The sequence below is a fragment of the Ceratotherium simum genome, chromosome 36 (genome assembly GCF_057802395.1).
Source record: "Ceratotherium simum simum isolate JZ-2026a chromosome 36, ASM5780239v1, whole genome shotgun sequence".
Lineage (NCBI taxonomy): Eukaryota > Metazoa > Chordata > Mammalia > Perissodactyla > Rhinocerotidae > Ceratotherium > Ceratotherium simum.
Window position 1 is genome coordinate 24811201 of NC_141935.1, and position 24971 is coordinate 24836171.

The window sequence follows — 24971 nt, forward strand, 5'->3', positions numbered from 1 at the left end:
TGCTGAAGTGCCATTTATTGTTCCTAAGCAAGAAGGCTAGGATGTGCCTTACAAAAAAAATACGTGTGTTAGATAAGCTTCGTTCAGGCATGAGTTACAGTGCTATTGACCGTGAGTTCAATGTTAATTAATCAACAATATATATTAAATAATGTGTCCTTAAATAGAAACACACATCAAACAAGGTTATGTATTGATCAGTTGATCGAAATGTTGCGACCAGAGGCTCACAGGAACCTAACCCTGTATTTCCCCGCAGAGCAATGGTTCAATATTCACTAATACAGCGTTCTCGGCAACTTTACTGAACATAACTCCCACAAATAATCAGAATCTATTTAATTTGGAATGACTCACGATTTCTGTTAACAGTAAATATAATTCTTGTAATAAATGACTGATGAGGAAAGTCCATGTCCATTTAATTCTTTCTTGTGAGGGCCAGAGAGGAAAGCACAAGAGAAATTCTAACCTGCCTTGACTACGGAACTTACTGAACAGTGAAAAGTGATATAAAATTAATATAAAAACTCTTAGTACAGAATTAAAACCATAAGAAATAAAATAATCGAATAAAAATAAAAGTTCAAATTAAAAAGGCTAAAAAGGTAAAAAAACATAAAAATTTTATGTTCTTATTTTCCTAAATTTTAACTTACTACAACCTAATGGTTTAGAGCAGAGGCTGACAAGCTGTGCTGGCCTGTTTTAGTACGGCCCACAGGCTAAAAACGGTTGAATATTTCGCTAATCAGCTGGTTGGCCACTTGCCCCAAACACAGCTATAACTTCAGGATAGTAGGGCTGGATTTTCCTTCCCCATTTCCGAACGAGGTTGCTAATTTTAGTGGCAGCACCACTGGGCACAGGTATTTAGCTCTCCAAAGCAAGTCAGCCCCCTCTGGCAGCCAAGCTGCTGCTTTTCATAAGCAGCTCCATGCTAGCAGTCCTACTGTCCCAACCAAGCTAAAGGAAGGGGGTAGGGGGCTCTTTTTAACCAAAGTTCAGAGTTTTTCATAAATAAATGCTTCTTAGTTTATTTACTTTGGGTTGATTTGTCAAGCCCTGAAATGGTTATTTTTGACAATTTTATCCCATTTCATGATGTTTTTCAAGGAGAGATTTGCAAACCTCTTCACTCTGCCTTCGTGAAGTCCACACTTAAAAAAAGCATCTAATTTGTCCTCATCTTAGGAAACCTAATGGCATAACTAGTCTTAGGAAACCTAATGGCATAACTAACCTAGAAGTAAATCTTTGAATTTTAATTTTGCTCCTAGTCACGAATAACTATGCTCACCTCAGTTAATTCTCTTAATTTCTTGATTTATGAGAGAATAAATACTACAACCATGATAACTGTTTAACTGAGAATTGATAAGGTGGTCCATAAAATTGCTTTTAACCATATTAAAAGGAAACAGAGGGACAGAACTTCTTCACAATGGCATACTTACAGAATTCTTTAAACAATCATCATCCACATCAAAATTTGATGTATCTGTTGGACTACTAACTTCTGGAATATACGGTGCTTCACAGTTTTGAATATTATCCCAGTCAATTCCATTGAAAAATGGGTGTTTCTTAAAGTCTTCTATTCCATTTTGACCAAGTCGATGTTCTCTGCTACAAATGAGCCTTCGAATAAGATCCTTTGCATTTTCAGACACATCAGTCACTTGAGCTGGAAACTGAAACCTCTCCTAAACAGAGAATAATAGAAATTAAATATAAATCAGTATTTAACTTACTAAGTAAGTTGGTTAACATTTATTTTTTTTTAAATACATTTTCTTTTAAAAATATCTAAGTGTATACTGGTACAAAGTACTGATAGTAAAAAAGATACAGGGACGAATGAGAAAAGATCATTTGCCTAAAAGAACTTTTAATTTCATTTGTGACTTAGTCATACATGCACTGCAGAAAGAAGAATAAATTAAATGCTAAAATACCTTAGAATGAAGATAATTCATTAAAAGTGGTAGAATTTGACTCAATATTTCAATAGGGTGTAGATGGACTGATGATGTTCACATAAGTCACATACCAATGATTATAATAATAAACACTTTTTAAAAATGTAGTATGTACTTGACACGATTGGAAGTGCTTTACTCCTTTAACTCATTTAATCCTCATAGCAATCGTCTAAGGTCATTACTACTTTATCCTAATTTACAGAAGAGGAAACAAAGGCACAGAGATTTCAAGCAATTTGGGATTTGAACTGATGCTGTCTGACTCCAGAATCCGTGCTCTTAACAACCATGTTCTAGTACAATGACTTCTCTCTGAAATGCTTTACATGCTATTTACAACTTTGTAGCTGCTTCCTGTCTTTCAACTGTTCATAACTATTTAGCAGATTATCTTAAACTGATTTATGTATATGCGAAGCAACTAACCATAATGGTATCTCCGGAACAAATTAAAAAGAATAGATAGTCACTCCCTTTGTGGGATATTCCTATTCATACTCCAGGTCTTTGCAAGTGCTCAAAATCCTGAGACCAATCAATCACACCTTCCTCTTCTTACTATGAACAACCTATTTCTATTTCACTTGGTACTAAATTGATTAAAGTTTTATCAATTCGTTCCTGTTATGCACCTAGATTGTTTCCAATGTTTCCAATGTTTCGTGATCATAAATAATACTGGAATCGGTATCCTCATACATACATCTTTGCTCTACTGAATATTTCCTTAGGGTAGATTCCCAGAACTGAAGTTGCTTAATCAAAAGTTCTAACCATTTTTTTTTAAGGTTCTAGATGCATACTTCTCAACCTCTTGACAGAAAGGTTACATCAATTTATATTCCTTCTAACAGTGTCCATCTCACTGGATTATTTACAGTACAAAGTACTATTTTTCTTTTCACCTTTGCTGATTTGACAAGGGAAAAAAAAGAATCTCATCCTTATTTTAATTTGCATTTCATTTATTACTACTAAGGTTGAGAATTTTTAAAATGCATTCTAGTCATGATTATACTGTTGTAGCAATGATAATAAATTGTCTGCTTATGATCTTTGTCTGTTATCCTACTGGAGACACCATTCAATTTCCTACTTACTAGTATCTCTAATAAAATACAGGAAAAGGTTAGAACTAATAATTCTATGTATAAATTATAGATTTTGACTATTCACGTTTGTCATGTCCCCTATTAGCACAGAAGTTAGATTGTTTATTGTTTTTAGAAAAATATTTTCTTTTTAAATATCACATTACTTTAAATGCATTGTATGTATTATTTATCACATTAATTTGAAAAATAGTAAAACATACTAACTTTGTGATTCATGATTTTTCCATATGTCTCCACCAGAGATTCTGCATAAAATGGTGTTTCTCCATAAAGCATTTCATACATACAGACCCCCAAAGACCACCAGTCACATTCAGGTCCATATCTGCCTTTTCCATCTTCCATGGCTTGAAGGATTTCAGGAGAGATATAATCTGGAGTTCCAACAGCCACGGAGGACTGGACCTGAGGAAGTTCACATTTTTAGTAATCTACTATAATATATTAGAAACAAATTATAATTTTAAGTTAAAAATATTTACATTTACTTAGATATACAACAGACATTATCTGATAACAACTACAACTTTGCATTATTGGAATTTAGCCTCCTTGTACAAATAAATTAAATTTCATATAATCTCCACACTAACAGTTCTCCAGGTTTCAGAACACTATATATATAACACTTTCATTATAGCTGTTACTTAATTGACTACATTTAGGGTAACAATATGATTTGAACACCACAGTCATTAACAACAAATTGAATATGTAGTTTAGAACATTCTTATTATTGATATTATCTGTGCAACATGTACATATAAAAAAATGGAACTGTGAAAATTTTACTATTAATTAGGCGGGGAAAAAAAAAAAACCCAGCTAATACTTATAAGCAGCCTGGAGATTATTTTAAAACACATTAGTAGAAACCTAATGAAATAAATGTTAACAATACCCTGCAAACTACTTATTAATTTAAAAAATTATAAAAGGGGAAAAATACATCCTTCAAAAAATAAAATCCCAATAGAGAAAAATAGTTGGGCATATAATTAGGGCAAGTTAGATGTAAGTTAAAAAATAATAGCTAAAAAGATCTTGGGCACATATCTTGTAAGGTATTCCAAAGTAAAAGAAAATTGGTTCTTTCTATGTTTTAAAAGAACATATCAGAAAATGAACATTCTCAAGGTAGAATAATAGTTAATATTCTGGATTTTCTGGACTAAATTACCATTCCTAATAATCATTAGAATAGACTTCCTCTCTGGCAATACTGAAATTAAATAACTTGAAAACTCTTCCATTACAAACTATTAAAAGTACTAGATAAAATATAACCATTTTTATAAACATATAAATGAGCTTTTAAAAAAGAGAAATTCTTAGGGGCCAGCAATCAAGAAATGGTTGAGAACCAGGGTGGTGAGCATTAGAGCAGGAGTGGGGTTGGGGAACTGTCAGTTTTCATTTTCTAGGTACTTGGATTTTAACATATACATGAGGACAAAAGGAAAGACCTTAAGCTTACATGAGGTTTGAAGTGAGAGGCTGCCCTATATAACCTTTACCCTAAAGGGTACATTTTAAGTGAAAAAGTGAATTATAAAAATCTGCCACTCAGCAGAGAAAGATAAGACATTTTGTTTGTCTTGATTGTGGCTGATATGTGAAGAAAAATTCCTCCCCTAGAAATTCATAATGTTAGGTCACACAGTCCCACCACTTGGGATTCTAATTCACAGTGTTTCTGTGGTCCAGAAGTTCTCAAGCCAAGAAACTAGCAAAAACACTGGAACATGTTAGGTGCCCTAGAAAACTGAGCACAACAAATTCAGAACTACTCTGAAGGACACATTCTCAAGCTTGGCCACAGATAATCCTCACACAAAAAAGCCCACTGAAGATGAGCTCACAATCCAATAACATAAACTAAATGAGGAAACATTCCATTATGAGCAAAAGTCAGAAATCCAAACAAACAACACAATTAGACCCCTAACAACAATCAGTTCCACTTCATGAAATAAGTATGTTTAAAATTATTAAAGACATTTTAAAAAATCAAAACCATAAGAAAAGAAAAAGAGATGAAAAAATCAAATAGAAGTCCTAGAAATGAAAAAAAAAAAACACAAAAACTAGTCATTGAAATAAAGAACACAGTGAATAGGTAAAAGATATGAAAAGATAGATAAAACCAGATGTACTTTTATACACACTGTAGTTAAACTGCAGAGCACCAAAGGCAAAGGGATCTTAAAAACACTGAAGAATAAAGGAAGATCACTTACCAAGGAATGACAATAGACTGACATGTGAATTATTAATACTAACCTAGCAGTCAGAAGAAAATGGAACTGTATCTTCAAAGTGATAAGACAAAATAATTGTTAATATTATATTTCCTACCTAAATTATGACACAAGAATGAGGGTTAAATAAAGACATTTTCACACCAAGACTCGGTGAACTACCACGTATAGACCCTTTCGGATAAACAGAAGTACTAAAAGACACACTTCAGATCACAAGAAATTTAACCCAGATGGAAGAATGTGACACTAGAAGCAATTGTGAAGAAACTGTTAGTAAACTTGACCATTCATCTCAATGGCCATTAACTGGGTAAAATAATGATGAAGAGGAGGAGGAAGAGGACAAGGAAGAGTAGAAACCACAGGAGGAGGAGGAGCAGGAGGAAAGCAGGTGGAGCAGGAGGAGGGAACACTTACTTCAAGGTTGAGAAATAAGAACTAAAATACTAGAAAACAATAACACGTTACTGAAGGAGCAATTAGGATTAAAGTGTTCTAAGTCTCTTGTTTTTATAATTTTTAATTTTTAATTATTATTTTTAATTGTGGTAAAATACCCGTAACATAAAATTTATCATCATAACCATTTCTAAGTGTACAGTTCAGTGGCATTAAGTATATTTACATAGTTGTGCAACCATCACCACCATGCATCTCTAGAAGTCTTTTCATCTTGCAAAACTGAAACTCTGTACCCATTAAACAAGAACTCCCCTATGCCCCCCTCCTCCCAGGTACTGGCAACCACCACTGTACTTTCTACCTATGAATTTGACTACTCCAACGACCTCATATAAGTGAAATCATACAATATTTGTCCTTTTGTGTCCGGCTTATATCACTTAGCATAATGTTATCAAGGATTACATGTTGTAGCATGCGTCAGAATTCCCTTCCTTTTAAGGTTGAATAATATTCCATTGTATGTATCTACCAAATTTTCTTTATCTATTCATCTGTTGATGGACATTTGGGTTGCTTTAAATTCCTTGGCTATTGTGAACAATGCTGCTATGAACATGAGTGTACAAATATCTCTTTGAGTCCCTGCTTTCAGTTCTGTGGAGTACATACCCAGAAGTGGAACTGCTGGATCACAAGGGAATCCTATTTTTAATTTTTTGAAGAACTGTCATACTGTTTTCCAGAGTGGCTACAGCATTTTACATTCCCACTGACAGAGCACAAGGATTTCAATTTTTCCACATCTTCACCAACACTTGTTATTTTCTGTTTTGTTTTTGTTTTTTTTTTTAGATAGTAGCCATCCTAATGGGTATGGGGTAGTATCTCACTATGGTTTTGGTTTGCATTTCCCTATTGACTGGAGATATGTTTGCTGGCCATTTGCATATCTTCTTAGGAGAAATGTCTATTCAAGTCCTTTGCTCATTTTGAATAGGGTTGTTTGTTTCTTATTGGGTTGTACAAGCTCTTTATATATTCTGGATATTAATGTCTTATCTGACATATGATTTGCAACTATTTTCTCCCATCCCATAGGTTGCCTTTTCACTACAATGATTGTGTCCTTTGATGTACAGAAATTTTTAACAGTGATGTAGTCTAATTTATCTGTTCTTTCTTTTGTTGTCTGCTGTTTAGTGTCATATCCAAGAAATCACTGCCAAATCCAATGTCATAAAGCTTTCCCCCTATGTTTTCGTGTAAGAGTTTTATATTTTTAGCTCTTATATTTAGGTCTTTGATCCATTTTGAGTTAATTTTTGCATATGGTATAAGATAAACTAAGTTTCTTGTTTTGATTAGGAATATGATGGAGAAACTGATTAACTCTAGGTAAACTATAAATGCTAAAAATGTAAAGATAAACATTAAAATATATGAAATAAAATATATAACTTCCAAAGACGTAAAGAAAAAGAGAAATAAAACTAAACTTGACCAAGCCAATAGAAGGCAAGAAAGAAGGAAAAAAACAAAGCATGCATGCAAACAAATAAGCAAAACCTACAGTAAACAGCACAAGAAACTAGAAATAAATACAAATACACTGATAATCACAAAATTCATAAATGGATTAAATTCACCTATTAAAAGACAGCATCGTCACACTGGATCACAAATAAAACCAACAGGAATAAATTTTTTAAAAAAATCAGCAATGATCTGCTTAAAAGAGAAGCACCTAAACATAAAGCCACAGAAAGATTAAAAGTAAAGGGATGGAAAAGCTACACCAAGTAGATGTTAAATGAAAGTTAAGGTAGCTATATTAAACCCAGTCAAAATAGATTCTAAAGCCAAACTCATTATGATTTTTAAAAATTCATTAACATAATTGTAAAAGAAAACATCCTGAAATAGGAATTCTGAATAATATGTACCTAACAACACAGCTACAAAAAGAGCTGTGAAAACACTGATGATTACAAGGAAAAATTAATAAGTTCAACACCATAATAAGGATTTTTAAATAACAGATAATAAATCAGAAAGAAATAAAACTAGTAAGAATACAAAAAATCTGAACAACAAAGTTAACAACTTTAACCTTATGGACATATATAGAAACCTGCACCCAAAAGTTAGAACATGTATTCTTTTCAAACATGTAACACTTACAAAAACTAGCCTGTTAAAAAATTGAAAAGCAATTCTTGACAAATGCCAAAACTCTGATATCAAATAGACCCATTCTCTAGTAAAATAAACTAGAAATAAATAACCAAATAAAGAATATAATACTACAGATATTAAAAGGCACACATCTAAATAATTAATGGTCCACAGAAGAGTTCTAACTAAAGTTGGGAAATATTTAGAACTGAAAAATAGTAAAATGCTCTGTATCAAAACTTATGAAGGAAAAGAAAAACACAAATAAACAACATTAGAAATGAAAAAAGGACAAAACTACACATGTAACAGAAATTTTAAAACTAAGAAGAGAGCAATCTGAACAACTTTATACCAATAAAATTGAAAACTGAGAGAAAATGGACAATTTTCATAGAAAAAAATACAACTTACCAAAACTGACTCAGGAAGAAACAGAAAACCAAAGAGACCTATAACCATTGAAAAATTTGAATCAATACTATAAAATCTACCTGGAAAACAAAGAGAAGAAAACAAAACCTCACCAGGGCAACGGTGATTTAACAGTGAGTTCTACCAATTATATAAAGAAACAGATATAAGATAACCCCTATATTATATAAACTGATCTAGAGCCAAAATGGGTAAGGGGAGGGGATATGGCTCCCCTGTGCATTTTCTGAGGCTAAAATAACCCAAACACAAAAATCAGACAAGAACAATTTGAGAAGGAAAATTACACTGCCATCTCAGATATGATCACTCTCAGGTGTGAATCTCAGGTAACAATCCAATATAAATATTAGCAAAGTCAATCTAGCAATTAGTTCAAATATATCAATGCAACTTCATGATAAAGTTATGTTTATCCAAAGACTGGATGATTTAACACTGCACAATCTATGTCATTCATCAGATTAACAGATTAAAGGAAAAATACCCTAATATCTCAATGAATGCAGAAAAATCATTTGATAACAACAATGACGACCACAACAACAAACTCTTGGTAATCAGAAATAGAAATTTCCTTAATCTGATAAATAATATATACCAAAAGCTTACAGCAAACATCATACTTAATTTGAAACTATAGAGTAAATATCATTCAAGTCAGGAACAAGACAAAGAAGCTCCTTATTACCACATCTATATGATATTGTACTGAAGGTCACTGACTGCATGATAAGAGAAAAAACCAACGGAATATGTAAGTATTGGAAAAGACAAAACCCAGAGCTGGTCGTTATTTGTGAATTATATGATCGTCTATATAGAAAACCCAGAAGAATCTACAAATTATTCTGAACTAATAAAAAAAATTTAGCCAGCTTGGTAGTTTCAAGATTAACAAAAATTGATTTACAAAAATCAATTGTGGTCCTAAAGAACAGCAACAGGCTATTAAACTGCAAATTTTAAAAAGTTATTTATAACAGCAAAAAACAAAAAATCCAGAAGGTGCCTAGGAACAAATCTAACTTATAAATAAAGGTAATGGGTTTATAATGAACACCATTATAAAATTTCATAACAGACATAAAAGAAAACCTAAAACTACAGAGAAAGACATCATATTCATGGATGGGAGGGTTCCATGTTGTAGATATAAATTTCCCCAAAATTAATCTCTAAACGCAATGCAGTTCTATGAGCTTGTGTTTGTGAAGGGGTGTTTGTATGTGTGTCTATGTATATATATAAACCAACAATATAATCCTAACAACCATATGGAAAAACAAACGGCCAAGAGTAGCCAAGACAATTTTAAAGGAAGAAAAAGAATTACAGCGGGATACCCCCTCACAGAAACTGACTTCTTACAGAGGTATAGTGATTAAGGTGGTATAGCTTTAACTCATATGTGAGAGCCAAAAAGCAAGCTGAAATTTGATTTGGAAAGTCACAAAATTTGGGAAAGGTTAAAATTGAGGCAGCCGTCCAGATAATAAATAATGACCCATACAAAGTTATATTATCATAACATTTCAGAACACTGAGCATAAACAAAACATCCTAAAAACTTCCAGAGAAAGAGGGAAAGGTTATAGTAGAAGGATTGAGAATTAGAATGGCACCAGATGTCTCAACAGTAAATTAGAAGACAATGCAATGCCTTCTAAATTCTAAGAGAAAAATAATTCCAAATCTATAATACTATGTCCAGACAAACTATCAATCAAGTAGGAGGATAGAAATGAAGGCATTTTTCAGACATGCAAGATTATGGAATATTTACTTCCAGTGGAACTTCTCTCAGGCAACTACCACCAAACGAGGACAAAGACAGACACGGGATCCAGGAAACAGAGGATCCAATATTAGAGAGCAACACACTGAATTCCATGATGAGGAAAGGTTGTCCTAGGATGATAATTCTGCAGTAGGCCTACAGAACATTCAAGATTAGAATGGGAGAATGCAAGACTCCAGTGAAGACATCTCCAAAGGATAAAAGGGAACCACTAAGTTATTTAATGTGTCTGAGAGGGAAAGAAATTGCTAAATTACTTAATGTGCGGTGGAGAGTTTGGGGATAAATTGGTGAATTACACAGAAAACTAAGCAAAGCAAAGTGGTCACTTACTTTAGTGAGAAGAAAAAGTTGTTCAAGAAAAGAAATGTAATTAAAATAAACTGCATGCACAGCTACGAATAAGTTTTGTATAATCATAAAAAAATTGAACAGGATTTAATGAAAGATTATGTATTAATTACAATGGGGAGATAGGAAGTATATAGGTTGGGTGAGATGTGGGCAAGAAATCTGAATCTTCCATGGTAGAAAATTAATAGATAATATCTAAAAATAAATAATCATTAAGAGACTATAAAACAAATATGATAATAACAAATATGTAAGTAAATGAAACAACAGAAGAAAGAGCCAAAAGATAAATGTCTGCCTCTAGTAAAAGAGATTTGGCTATGGGAAGAACTAGGATAAAGGAATGCTGTTTTTTGTGATAAGTCTTCCTAAAATATTTATAGATCACTTTGATAAAAAATAAAATGGAAATAAAACAAATAAAAAGGTTTCTTCATTATAATTTTGTAAATGGAGGACCAACATGCTATTATGTCCAGGAAAATTATTTTAGGATCATCAATAAAGAAGACATCAACTAAGAAGACACACAATGATTTCAGGAATACATTTGATCAGGGGAAACTTATAGACACAGAAATAGTACTCAGTGCATTCTGGAATGCATGGGGATCTGGAAGGCCAGACATCAGACTTCAGGAGAGAAGCCTCAGCTGTGAGTCTAAGGGGCTTATAACATGCAGGTCTGGGGAAACACAAGCTCTTACCGTGGAATTCTTTTTCAGCGTAGCTATCTCCTCTCTGGAACTGTGGCCCACAACTTTGATGCCACGGCCTCCCTGACTTGAATCTGTGTTTCCTCAACTCAGGAAGACCACCATGCTCTTTCTCCCTTCTCATGTCATACCTGGCACTATCCACTTCCCACTTTATACTTCACACACATGCAGTTATCCTGAAGCAACATAATTCCATATACCCATCTTACATTGTTTGTGTGACCGTTGACATATCTTTTACTCCTACATATGTCACAAACTCCACATCACAATGTTATTCTTTTTGCTTTTAACAGTCAGAGGCCTTTCATGTAAATTTTAAAAGAAAGATAATATAGCCTTTTTCTTTATCCTACAGATCTTATTTATCACATCTGATATTCTTTATCCTATAGTTCTAAGTATCCAAATGGTATCATTTCTTTTGGCATGAAGGACATTCTGTAGCATCCAGACCTGTGGAGATTAATCTCTCTTCTTTCATTTATCTGAAAATGGCTTTAATTCACCTTAGTTTTTGAAGGATATTTTTGCTTGATATAGAATTCCTTGTTTACAGATTTTTTTTTTCTTTCAGCACTTAAAAGATACTATTCCATGATTTCTGATGAGAGGTCAGTGGTTATTCTTACCATTTTTCCACAGTATGCAATGTATTTTTTCTTCTGGATACTTTCAATTTTTTTCTTTCTCTTTAATTTTCAGCAGTTTAATTGTGATGAGGCCAGGTGTGGCTCCTTTTATAACCTTGAAATATGCTAAGATTCTTAGATCTGTGTTTTTCATCACATTTGGCAAGTTTGAGCCATCAATTCTACAAATTTTACTGCTCCTCCCTCTTCTCCTTCTAGGATTCCAATCATATGAATCCCTGAGCCTATATTTATTTTGCTTCAATCTTTCTCTCTCTCTTCTTCAGACTGGATAATCTCTATTGATCTGTCTTCAAATTCACTGGCTCTTCCTTCTCTCATCTCTAATCCACTGTTAACCTCCTCCTGTGAATTTCTTATTTCTATTACTGTACTTTTCAAGTTCTAAAAGGTCCATTTGATTTATTTTTCTCCTGAGATTTCTTATCTGTGCAATCTGTAAAACTATATTTTCTTTTGATTCTTTAAACATATTTATGATAGTTTCATTAAGTTTCTGCTAAGTCCAATGTCTGTGCTACCCAGGTTTCTATTGACTACTTTTATTTTTTAACTCTGTGTTACAATCCCTACCCAACCCCTCATTTTTGTTTAGTCTTGTGATTTCTGACTGAATGCTGGTCCTTGTCAATAAGCCATTGTAGAGAGTATGGATTCTGTTATCTTCCTCCAAAGAATACTAATTCTTATTTAAGCAGATTAAAAAAAATACTCACTGATCTCCTTGAATACGGGTTGGCTTACAATTACATTCTTTGAGGGCAGATTTATAAAAAGTCTAAGATTCATCTAAAGTCCCTTAATTTGGAGGACCACTTTCAAACTCTGTGGATCTTATAAGGACTTGGATTTAGGCTGTTAGGTTTAGAGTAAGTCTTATATGTTACAAAGGTGTTAACTGTCTCTACAGGGCTGAAATTCCAATGTACCCCAGCACTGTTTCTCCTCCAGCACTGCTTGATTTCCATTAATCTGTTGGATTTTCAAATGGGTAGCATCTACTACTTGGTAAGTCTCATATGGTCTTATACTGCAGTGTGTACAGCCCCACCTTCATGAGATCCCCCATACGGATACTTCAGGCCCTCTCTCTGCACAGCTCCTTACTCCCCAATGTCAAGCCCTGCAGATTCCAGCTGCCTCAGCTAACTCAGCTCTGATCTTTCCTCCTCAGCTCTGTATGACTGCTATCCTCTGCTCTAACTCTAGTTTTTTGCACTGTCCCAATCCTGGGAAATTGTGAGGCACACCTCATGAATTCATTTCTCTCAGAGATAACAGTCTTGTGCTGCCTGCTGTCCACTGCCTGAAAACAGCTGTCTCAAATATTGTGTCCAGTTTTATAGCTGTTTATAGTGAGAGGACAATTTGGTACCAATTACTCCCTCCATCATGGCCAGGCAGAAGTGAGATAATCTCTTTTTTAAAAGTTATCTCCTTAGCATAAATTTTCAGAAGTCAAATTACTGGTCTAGAATAATGTGACATTTTCATGGTCTTTGGAATGTATTATACTAAACTGTTCTCCAAAAATGTTTCTGCCAATTAAAATGATGTATATTTGGACCTCTGCTATACAGCCACGAAACTGAAGTCAAAACAAAACAAAAACAGAATAAAATTGCAGCATATAAACTTTTAACTAAGTGAAAAAAAACAATTGAGGGGCCTACGGTTAGCAGAACTAAAGCAAATGGTAATATAAAACTGAATCAACCTAGAGAACTTTCTGATAAAATCTGAACACTGTCCCTCAGGAAAACTAGACAACTAGGAAAGAAAGATAAAAAAAAAAAGTGAAGAAGGAGTCACATTTTCTTTTTCCATGTGCGATTTATTTTCTTCATCCCTCTGGAACTGTGAAAATATCTCAAGCACAATAATAAACAGTTCAGCTAAAGAAGCAACAAACAAGGGTCTCATAAAAAGCATACTGTATCAATCTTAAGATCATTAATATCAACAACTGAAAATGGCATATGACTTTACAGACAAGCCCTATTATAAATAAGTATGCCTAAATGCCTTTGTGTAAGGAGGTGGAGCATAGAAAGACGGATGGATGGATAGATAATATAAATAGATGGTTTCCAAAAGATAAAGACAGGTAGCAAAGGAAATGTCTGTGGGTAAAATAATTTAAGATTTATCTTTATTTACCGTTCCATCTTCCATCAGCTTCAGACAAGAACCAAAATCTGCTAACCGAATATGTCCATTCATATCCATCAATATATTGTCAGGTTTGATATCCCTGAAAAAATAGACATATTCAATTTTTAGTTGGGAAAAATAAATATAATCAGTTACTTGGTAAGATAACATTTTTGTCTGAAAATAACTTCCTTTAATATTAATACTCTAAGAATATCTATCTGACTACTTTATGGGTTCAAATCCTGGCTTTCATTCAAATTAAAACTTTCTTAAACACATGCAATTTCAGTGTTCCCCTAGAGATAAAAAGTACCGTGGTAATTCTCATTCACGTTAAATTAATTTTACCCTCCTTCCTTTAGATTTGCACAGATTCCAGTGTGACTATGGTAGGCCTACTTTCTGCACACAGAGAAGAGCCATAATCACTTGATACTCACAAAACATACTATCCTCTAACACATGAATTGGACAGGGAAAAATATACTTCCTAGACCCTGAACGTAAATGTAGATAAATAAATTTTCAATTACTGCAGGTCATGACAACACAAAAGAATTGCTTCATAAAGCTGATTTTGGAAAACAACTGAAACAACTACTTAATAATGATCTATATATTATACAAAGCTACTTACAGATATTAAATCAAAGGTTTTTAAGATATCCAAATCTAATTAAAACAAACTAAATCATACCAGTTTTTGTATTTGTCTTTATATTTGAATACTGAAAAGTGTTACAAGCCTTGGGAAAATCATACACAAAATGATTTTGTACAGAAGACTCAGTAATGTAGTTTCTAATCACACTCTAAAGATTGTAATTGTGAAAAACTAACAGATTAGACCCTCTGAATTTACTTTTTTAGAGGAAGAAAAATAATCTTCTATGGACATTATATACGTAAAAAAAATTCTATTGCCACATGGTTAATCGGAGTATGGTCAGGTCATTAAACCTAAATGATGCCACTTAAGGTCTCTATGCCTCAGTTTTCCCACCTGTAATATGGGGATATTAGCACTACCTTGATGGCTGAAGTAACTTCTATGAATGCGTTGTACATCACAGGTTGGCAAATTATGACCCATGGGCCAAATCCAGCCCACTGCTGGTTTTTGTAAAGTTTTATTAGCACACAGCCACACCCATTAATTTAAGTATTATCTATGGCAGCTTTACCACTACAATGGCAGAGCTGAGTAGTTCTGATAGGGACTATGGTCTTCAAAGCCTAAAATATTTCCTACCTGGCCCTTTACAGGAAAAGTTTGCCAACCCCTATTGTAGATGACAGATGATTGCTTAACAGAGACAGGCAGACAGATAGACTGAAAGCAACAACCTGTATAGGAAATTGGCTTCATAATCCTCAACATTTGAATTTATCCTGAACTGTCAGAAAAGCTATATTAAGAAAAGATTTTCTGTTGTTTGATAACATCAAAGAAGTATACTTTAGTGCGGGAAGGAACCTTAGAAATTACCTACACCATTTTTAGATGAGGAAGAAAATGTATTTTATTCTTTATTAAAAAAATATTAAGCTATATAATAGTCACTATACCTAATTGCTACCGGTATATTTCTCAGGTTTTAAAGGAGACCAAAGAAATTACAAAGACAGGATTTTAAAACATCAATAATAATTTTGGCTATTTAAAAAATAGGATATTAAAATTTAATAAGACAAACTATATTTATATATTTCTAACAAATAATAATTAATGAAATGGACAATATTTAACAAGACATTAGAGATAGTACTGACATGCCCTAAGTATCCCATTACCATTCCTGATATTACCCCCTCTCTCCACTCCTCAGAGGTGAGCAACCACCATCCTGAATTGGGTGTTTACCACATCCATGCATATTTTATATGACTAGTACATATATACGCAACCATAAGACTACGTAAAGTATTTTTCTGAAAGTCTTTGAACTTTATAATTGATAAGAAACTGTGTGTAGCCTTTTGCAACTTGATTTTATTCTAATAGTACATTTCTAAAATTTACCCATGTTGATACATATTGCTCTAGTTCATTAATTTTAATTGCTATGTGGAATACATTCATATACCAAATTTACTTATCATTTCTCCTGATTATGGAATTTAGATTGTTTCCAACCATTTTAGATTGCTTTAGATTTTTATTTTGCTACTACACAAAAATCTACGATGAATATTTTTATAAATGTCTCCTAGTGCTCATATGTGAACATTTCTCCAGGCTATGTATCCAGGATTGGAATTGCTACCATGCAAGACATGTGCATCTTCCACTTTACTAGCATGATTACTAGTCAAGTTATGAATCTTTTTTATATTATCAGTGGTCATCTTAGATTCCTCTTCTGTAAAATGCCAGTTAATAGCCTTGCCATTTTTTTATACCATGTGGGTGTTGTTTGCTTTTTGGGTTTTGGTTAATCTTCAGGAATTCTGTTTACTCAAACTTAGTTACATGTGTTACAAATCTCTTCTCCCAGCATGTGGGCTTGCTTTTCCATGTTGTTTATAGTATTTTTCTTATTTGTAAAAAAGTATTTAATACTAATGTAGCCTAACAATTTATAATTTGTGTTTTTTGCCTTTTTTCAGCTTTATTAATGTATAATTGACAAATAAAACTGTAATATATTTCAAGTGTACATCATGATTTGATATACATATACATTGTGAAAAAATTCCCACCAAGTTAATTAACACATCACCTCACATATTTGCCTTTTTTTTTTTTGAGAACAGTTAAGTTCTACTCTCTTAGAAAATTTCAATTAGACAATACATTATTATCAACTCTAGTCACCATGTTATACATTAGCTCCTCAGATCTAATTCATCCTATAACCGAAAGTTTGTATCCTTTTACCAACCTCTCCCTATTTCCCCCACCCCCAAGCCCCTGGCAACCACCATTCTACTCATAATTTGTGTTTTTTGTCCTGAGACATCTCCCTTATCTTCTCCTCCCAGAGGTCCTAAGGACAGTGTCCTATATTTTCTTCTATAAATTTTAAGGTTTTTTCATTTCAAGTCTTTAATCTCTCTGGAATTAATTTTTGTGTGTAGTGTGAGATAAAAGTCAATTATATTTCTTTCTGTCCCAATACCATTTATTGAATGACATCATTTCACCACTGATTTCTAACTCCACCTAGGTCATAAATCAAGTGGATCTGTTTCAGGACTTCCTATGCAATTTCACTGACAAGTCTTTAGAGTGGAAGGGAGCCTACTAGTAATTACTGGGACAACAGGCATAAACTGGAAGTGTCCCAGGCAAACTGACATGTATGGTCACTCTATCCACATGCCTATACCTGGACCAATACCACACCGTCTTAATTATGAGAGCTCTATAATGACCTCTCTATACTAGGGACCATGTTTTTAGATTGCCATGGCTCTTCCAGATGAATGCTAGGATTAGCTTAATAAGATCCATAAACCATATTGAGATTTTGATGGGAATCACAATGATTTTATAATCTGAAGAGAACTGCTATCTTTACAATATGATTCTTCCCATCCATGTACACATTGTATCTCACTTATAAGTCTTCTTTTATGTCCTTCAATCATATTGATTTTTTTTTCCACAGAGAGCTTACACATTTTTTATTATCTGTAGTCTTTGGTACCTCACAGTTTTGTTGCTATTTGTGAATAGGATTTTCTTCATAGAAGCATTCTCATTTTGCTTCCAATTTTAATGGGAATGCTTCTAATGTCTCACCATTAAGTATGATCTTTGGTTTAGATTTTCAGTAGAAACTCAATATTAGGTTAGGAGAATTACCTTCTACTCCCAAACTGCTAAAAGTGTAAGGAATAGATATTTAATTTTATTGTCACTTTCAGTATTGAGATTATTTTATGGTTTTTCTCCTTTAACCTATTAATACATTATAGACTAGTAGATTTTCTAATGTTGAAATTCCCTTGCATCCTGGGGAAACCTACATGGCCATACTTTTTTTTTAATGTGCCACGTATCACTGAGTCTAAAACTCCATTGATTGTAAAGATGCACCGTTACGTCATGTGCCATTAAAATAGAGAACACATTGACAACTATAATTTTAGAAGCCATTTATTTTAAATATCCCAATTTCAGAGATACTAAATTGAAAAATAAGTTCATCTTATCATTGATAAAATATAATATATACACTGTTAAATTTGATTGTTTTTTATTTAGAACTTTTGCTTTTATATTCATAAGTCATATTGTTCCACATAACATTCTCTTCTTGTACTATCCCTGTCAAGCTTTGTTGTCAAGGTTTCACTATCTTCATAAAGTGAGACAAATGGCTTTTCAAATTTTGTGAAACAACTTATATAGGATTCAATTATTGCTTTCTTAAAAGTAAAAGAGAACTCATCCATAAAAGCATGTGGAGTAAAAGAATGTTCACAGCAGCTATATTTGTAACAGCTCAAAACTGGAAAAAACTCAAATGACTATCAACAGGTGGGAGGATAAACTGTCATATATTTATACAGTGGAAGACTACTCACCAATAAGGAAAGACCTATTGATATATATATATATATAATTAGATGAATCTCAAAAACTTTATGTTGATCAAAAGATACTAAACGAAAAATATATGATGTACGATTCCATTTATAAGATCTAGAGCAGGTAAAACTAAGCTATGGTGACAGAAACCAGAATAACTGGTGACCGGAGGAATAGAGGATGTGAACTGGAAAAGAGCACAAGGAAACTTTCAGGGTGATGGAAACATTCTGCATCTTGACTGGGATGGTGGTTACACAGGTGTACACATTGTGAAAACTCATCACCGCATATGCAGTACCTGTGCATTTTACCACGTGTATTTCAATTTTAAAAATAAAGGGGGGGATAAGAAATACCTAAAAAAATACGAGATTGGAGTCTTATGGAGGGATAACTTTCTGTTACAGATTCACTTTCTTTAAACATTTTTATTTTATTCAGATAATTTCTATTTCTTCTTGATTAAATTACAGTAGTTTCTATTTTTCTAATATCCATTTCATCCACATTTTCACTACTATTGGAATACAGTTATTCACAGTATTCTATTATTTTTAAAATCTACAATACATTCATAGTTCTATTCCTAATATTATTTATTTGTATCTTTTCTTTTATCTTGATAAAAATAACACCTAATGCTTGTTTAGCACTTTCTATTTTCCACACCGTGTTCTAAGTTCTAAGCTCAGGGTTCCAAGTTCTAAGTGTTCTTATGTGCATTACTTATTTAATATTCACAACAACACAGTAAGGTAGGTACAATTATTTTCCCCCTTTACAGATGAGGAAGCTAAGCTGCATAATTAATGCTCAAGGTCACAGAGTAACTGGAGGCAGGATTCAAACCAGGCAATTTGGCTCCAAACACTGTATTCTTTACTAGGATCAACAGTTTGCTAGGCATTTGTCTCTTTTATTGATCATTTCTAAATAACCATTTTCAGTTAATTGGTCCTCTTCTTATTTTATCTTCTTCTTACTTTATTTCATCAATTTTAACTTGTTTCATTCTTTTCTTTCTCAGTAAATCAGGTTTACTTTGCTGTTCTTTTCTAGCATTCTAAGTTAGAGGGGCTTAACTCACCTTTTTAAAAAATTCCTTTTTTAATATTTTTATTTAAGGTTAGAGATCTTCTTTTACAAGTTACTGTAGCTGCATCCCACAAGTTCTAATATGCAGTACTTTTATTGTCTATTTTTCCTAAATACTTTATAATTTCCACTGTGATTTTCCCTCTACCCATGCTTACAGAGAATGCATTTCAAAGTTTCAAAACCCATAGACTACATTTTAGTTTTCTTTTGATTTAACTCTATTTATTTAATCATTTGGATGGGTAAAACATTTACTTTGTTGAAAATAAAAAATATAAAAAGGCATACATACATTTGAAAAATTTTCCTCTCACACCCGTCCCTCCATCCACCCAGTTCCTGCACTGCCTAATTATTGTAATTAGTATCTTACCTATCTTTCAGAGTTTTCTTTATGTATATAATACAAGCAAATACAAATATATAATATTAATTTTCACACAAATGGTGTATTATGCATATCAGTTTGCACATTTCTTTCTTCACTTAGAACAAATCTTGGAGCCATATCAGAAAGAAAAAGCCTCATCATTCTTCTTAGTATTCTGTTGTATGATTGTGACATAATTTAACTAGTCTGCTGTTGATGAAAACTTGAGTTTTCTCCAATCTTTTCCTTTTATAAATACTACTGATACAAACAACTTTGTACATATATTATTTTCACATATGTGATGTCTTTACGATAAAATTCTAACTGTGGAACTTCTAGTCAAAGATGCATGCATTTGAAACTTGGATAGATACACTCAAATAGCCCTTCATTGTAGCTGAACCAGTCCCCATTTTCCCATGAGCATCAAGTGAGAGTGCCTCCTGCCCTATTGCTTCACATCAGAGTAATCTGTCAAATATTGGGACTTTTTGCCAACCTTACAGGTGAAAAGTAGTAGTAAAGTGATTATTTAAATTTTCTGTATTATCAGTGAAGCCATCTTCTCATATATTTAGGAACCATTTGTACTCCTGCTTCTGTGAAATGCCCTTTGCCCATTTTTCTACTATACTGTGCTCTTTTTCTTATACATTCCCAGGAATTCTTTTTTTTTTTTTTTTTTTTTTTTTTAGATTTTATTTATTCATTTTTTCCCCCCAAAGCCCCAGTAGATAGTTGTACGTCATAGGTCCGCATCCTTCTAGTTGCTGTACGTGGGACTCGGCCCCGGGTTGGACGGAGAAGTGGTGCCTCGGGGCACGCCCGGGATCTGAACCCGGGCCGCCAGCATCAGAGCGCGCGCACTTAACCGCTAAGCCACGGAGCCGGCCCAGGAATTCTTTATATAATAGGAAGATTGCTCCTCTGTCCATTATACGAGTTGCAAATCTTTTTTTCCCAGTAAATATTTGTCTTTTGATCTTGTTTATGGACTTTTCCTCCCATGCAGTCTTTTTGTGCATGTTGAATTTATGAATGTTTTCTTTTATGGTTTTGTGGATTTTGAGTCATAATTAGAAATACTTTGCCCTCATTGAAATTGTAAAGGAATTCTCCCATGTTTCATTCCATGGGAGCACTTTTAGGTTTTATTTTTTACATTTCAATGTTTAAATCCATTTGGAATTTTTCTTGGTATACTGTAAAAGGTATGACCCAATTTTGTTTTTTTCCACATACCATTTATTGAACCTCTGATGTGAGATGCAACCTTCATCACATGTTAATGCATATAAGTATTTGGGTATATTATGAGACTTTCAATTCTGTTCCATTAGTTTGTCTTTTCACATCATAGTAATATACTGTTAATTATTAAATGCAGATATTTTAATATCTGGTAGGGATAGTCTTCCTCACTATGTGTATATTTCTCAATAAATACATCCCTAAATACTCCATATTTTTAGATATTATACATGGAGTCTTTTCTTCTACTCTATCTTTTTAAAATTATTGATTGTTGCTAAATTATAAATTCCACAAAGACAGGAGTTTTTGCCAGTTTTGTCTACTACTTGATTCCCAGCACCTGGAAAAGAGGCTGACACATAGTAGTATGTAGTAAATATTTACTCAATTAATTAGACTTCAAAAACTATTGATACCCTTCACGAACTTTCTTACCATTTGTAGTACTTTTTAGGTTAATTCTCTTTGATTTCCCAGGTATAAAATAATATCATCTGTAAATAATATTATCTATAAATATCTATAAACTTTACTATTTTTACACTTCTAATTTTTTCTTTTGCCTGATTGTATTGGCTAATATCTCCACTACAATGTAAAATAATATTGGTTTTGTCCTGACTTTAGTAATGTTACCTATTAAGCATGATGTTGACTTTTGAGGTAGGAGATACACACACATACAGCATGTTAAGGAAGCATCCATCTATTCCTATTTTATTGAAAAAAGTATTTACTAAATTCAACAACTCTTCTTGATTAAAAACAAATAATTCTAAAATGCACACATTATATGTCTAAAATTTACAAATCAAGAAATATTAGCATTAGATATTAGGACATTAGAGATACGGGGTTAAATAACAGAAAAAGTAACTTAAAGGAGTTGAACGTGGCTGCCGCTGGGGAGCAGGCATAAAAGGTGTGGAGGAGGGACTATTTTTCAATACAATCTTTTCAAATATTAGTTGAGTTTTATTTTAACTATACGCAGTATTGTTTGATCAAAATTAATTAAAAACCAAAAATACATGTGTATAATGTCTGAGTCATTTAATACAAGAATATGAAAATGTTTTTACTAAGCCACTATGATCATCTACAGTCAGTAATATTTTTCAGTCAAAACAGTTAATTAACAGATAAACATGATAATGTTATAATGATAATACTAATTGGTCTCTGCTTGTCCAACAGGGAATACAATTATACATTTCCTGTAATATGTGTCCACTGACTCATTCCACATACTCACCCAGTTTATTCCATGGCTGAAAAGAAACCTCCCTGGTCCTAATATGGTCACTATTCAAGCAGATGGAAGCCCTCCTAATCTTTTGAATTAATAAGACCTCAGGAGCATATGAGCTATTCCTCCTAGCCATCTGTTGAGCGTGAAAATATTTGTTTTATTTTTGTTTTGGGGACCAAGTATAATGCTGACATGAGGCAGAACTGAAAGGACTCATAGGGAGGAGGAAATGATGACTTTTCTATCTAGCTGATGCTAAATATGAACTAAATTAATGGGCACAAAGAAGGCCTAAAACTTATATAAATCCATGCACTTTATCACCTCAAACAACGGGAAACATGTCCCTTCCTCCTTTGTCAACCAAAGACTACAGCTTGACCTTTGGTAGTTTCCTTTTTCCTTCAGGACTGTCCCTCATTTCCATCTAAATCTAATGTCATAGTGGCCAAAAGAAAAATGCCTGGGAGGAAGCACACCAAGTATGATCTGAATGGGCCCTAACATGTACAGGGATGGCCCTGGTTCTTTTGGCACTCAGGTTTTTGAAGTGTGGGCAAAGTGAGACAGAGGCTGCAGATTCAAATTCCCACAGACATCAGAGGAAGTACTGACGCATCTGCTGACCAGCATCCATCGTCTGAGTAAAGAATGTTCTCACTGGAGTAGAGGAATGGAAAGAGATCCCAAGTGTAAACTGAGTGGAAGGATGGTTCCACTTACATAACTGACAGTACCCTCAAACCCAAAAGGTTCTTTTCTGTCACCTAGAGGAACTGGAATCAAGGAAAAGTGGGTGAACATCCATCTATTCTCTCTACAAATAATTTGATCACTGAACCATAGTTTTGGCATCTTAAAGGGCTACTTGTAAGAAGAAAAGGTTTAACAATTGACAAGTATTTGACAAAATCTTTTAAAAATTAAAGTCATAGTTATAAAGTTATCTATCATTATTACATCTGCCCCAGAAAATGCAAGTCCTTGTTCTTACATTACCACCGAAATGTATTATCAGATTTTAAAAGGAATTTGAGTATTTAAAAGAAGTTGTTAAAAAACTTTTTGGTCTTTCCCTTTCCTGTTCATTATGCAGAAAATATTCTCTTTAAGATGACAAGTGACCTTTTACTTGTAGTAGATTTGGCAGTAGAGTCTACTGCCAAATCCCGTGGAATCTTTTCAGTTTGAATCCTAAATGATTCCTCTATGACGTCTGACACTGCTGATTAGTCTCCCAACTCTGCCACTTTCTCTTCTATTTATTCTCTCAATGAAAACCAGTTCTTCCCAATCTCCTTTCCTGCTCCCACTTTTTCCAGAGGCATACACCCTGTTCCCCTGATGCTGTTCTTCCCCAAGATTCAGTTCTCTGCTCTCTTTTCTACCTCAGCGATCTTCTCCTTGGAGGCATTCGTCTCTTCTTAGATTTCAGGTTAGTTGGTTGCCCTGTGACCTCAGCTCTATGATGGGTTCAAGAAAAATTATAATTTCTTCACATTTTTTCTTTTAGTGGTTGCTCTAGGAATTAAAGCATGCATCCCTATCTTTCATTGTCCACTTAGAATTAATGTTGAACCACTTCACAAAAAAATGATATGACTGTGTGAATCCAGATCTACCCCCCTCATCCTTTATGCTACAGTTGTTTTATATATGTATATATTACATCTACATTCGTTATAAACCCCACAAGGCAATGTTATAATTTTTGCTTTGAGTAGTCATATGTTTTGTGAAGAAATTAATAAGAAAAAAGCAAAATTTTATATAATCTTGTATTTATCCAGATATTTACAATTTTTAGTGCCTTGAGTTCTTTTCTGCAGATCCAAGTTTCCATCTGTTATCATTTCCCTTCAACCTGAAGAACATCCCTCAGCATTTCTTGGAGTGCAGGTCTGCTCGCAACAAATTCTTTTGTTTTTCTTTTACCTAAAAATGCCTTTTACTTTTATTCTTGAAGGATATTTTCACTGGAAATAGAATTCTTGGTTGACAGTCTTTCTTCTGGTTCCGTATTTTCTGATGAGAACTCATCTGTTAATGGAATCTTTGTTCCCCTATATGTAAAGTGTCATTTTTCTCTTGCTGCTTCCAAAATTTGCTGTCTTTGGCTTTCAACAATTACACTATAATGAACCTTAGCCTGGCCTTATTCATATTCATCCTCCTTGGGGTATTTATCGAGCATCTCAAATATGTAAATTTATGTCTTTCATCAGATTTGGGAAATACGGGACCATTATTTCTTCAGAGGTTTTTTTTGGCCCATTCTCTCTCCTTTCCTTCTGGATCTCAAACTACATGCATATAACACCTTTTGAAATTATCTACAGGTCCCCAAGGTGCTATTATTTTAATCTTTTTCTCTGTGCTCACCTTCAA

At 33.4% G+C, this 24971-nt stretch overlaps 1 protein-coding gene across 8 annotated transcripts in view; it reads right to left on the bottom strand.

Annotated features, from left to right (window-relative positions):
• Positions 1 to 24971, bottom strand: part of CDC42BPA (CDC42 binding protein kinase alpha) — a 311999-nt gene that overhangs the window by 159834 nt on the left and 127194 nt on the right. For all 8 annotated transcript variants that reach the window (XM_087424444.1, XM_087424440.1, XM_087424442.1 and 5 more), the window contains exons 6-8: positions 14067 to 14160; positions 3305 to 3505; positions 1458 to 1706 (exon numbers count right to left, since the gene is read on the bottom strand). In XM_087424444.1, the coding sequence (XP_087280570.1) occupies positions 1458 to 1706; positions 3305 to 3505; positions 14067 to 14160 (544 nt within the window). The remainder of the gene's footprint in view (positions 1 to 1457; positions 1707 to 3304; positions 3506 to 14066; positions 14161 to 24971) is intronic.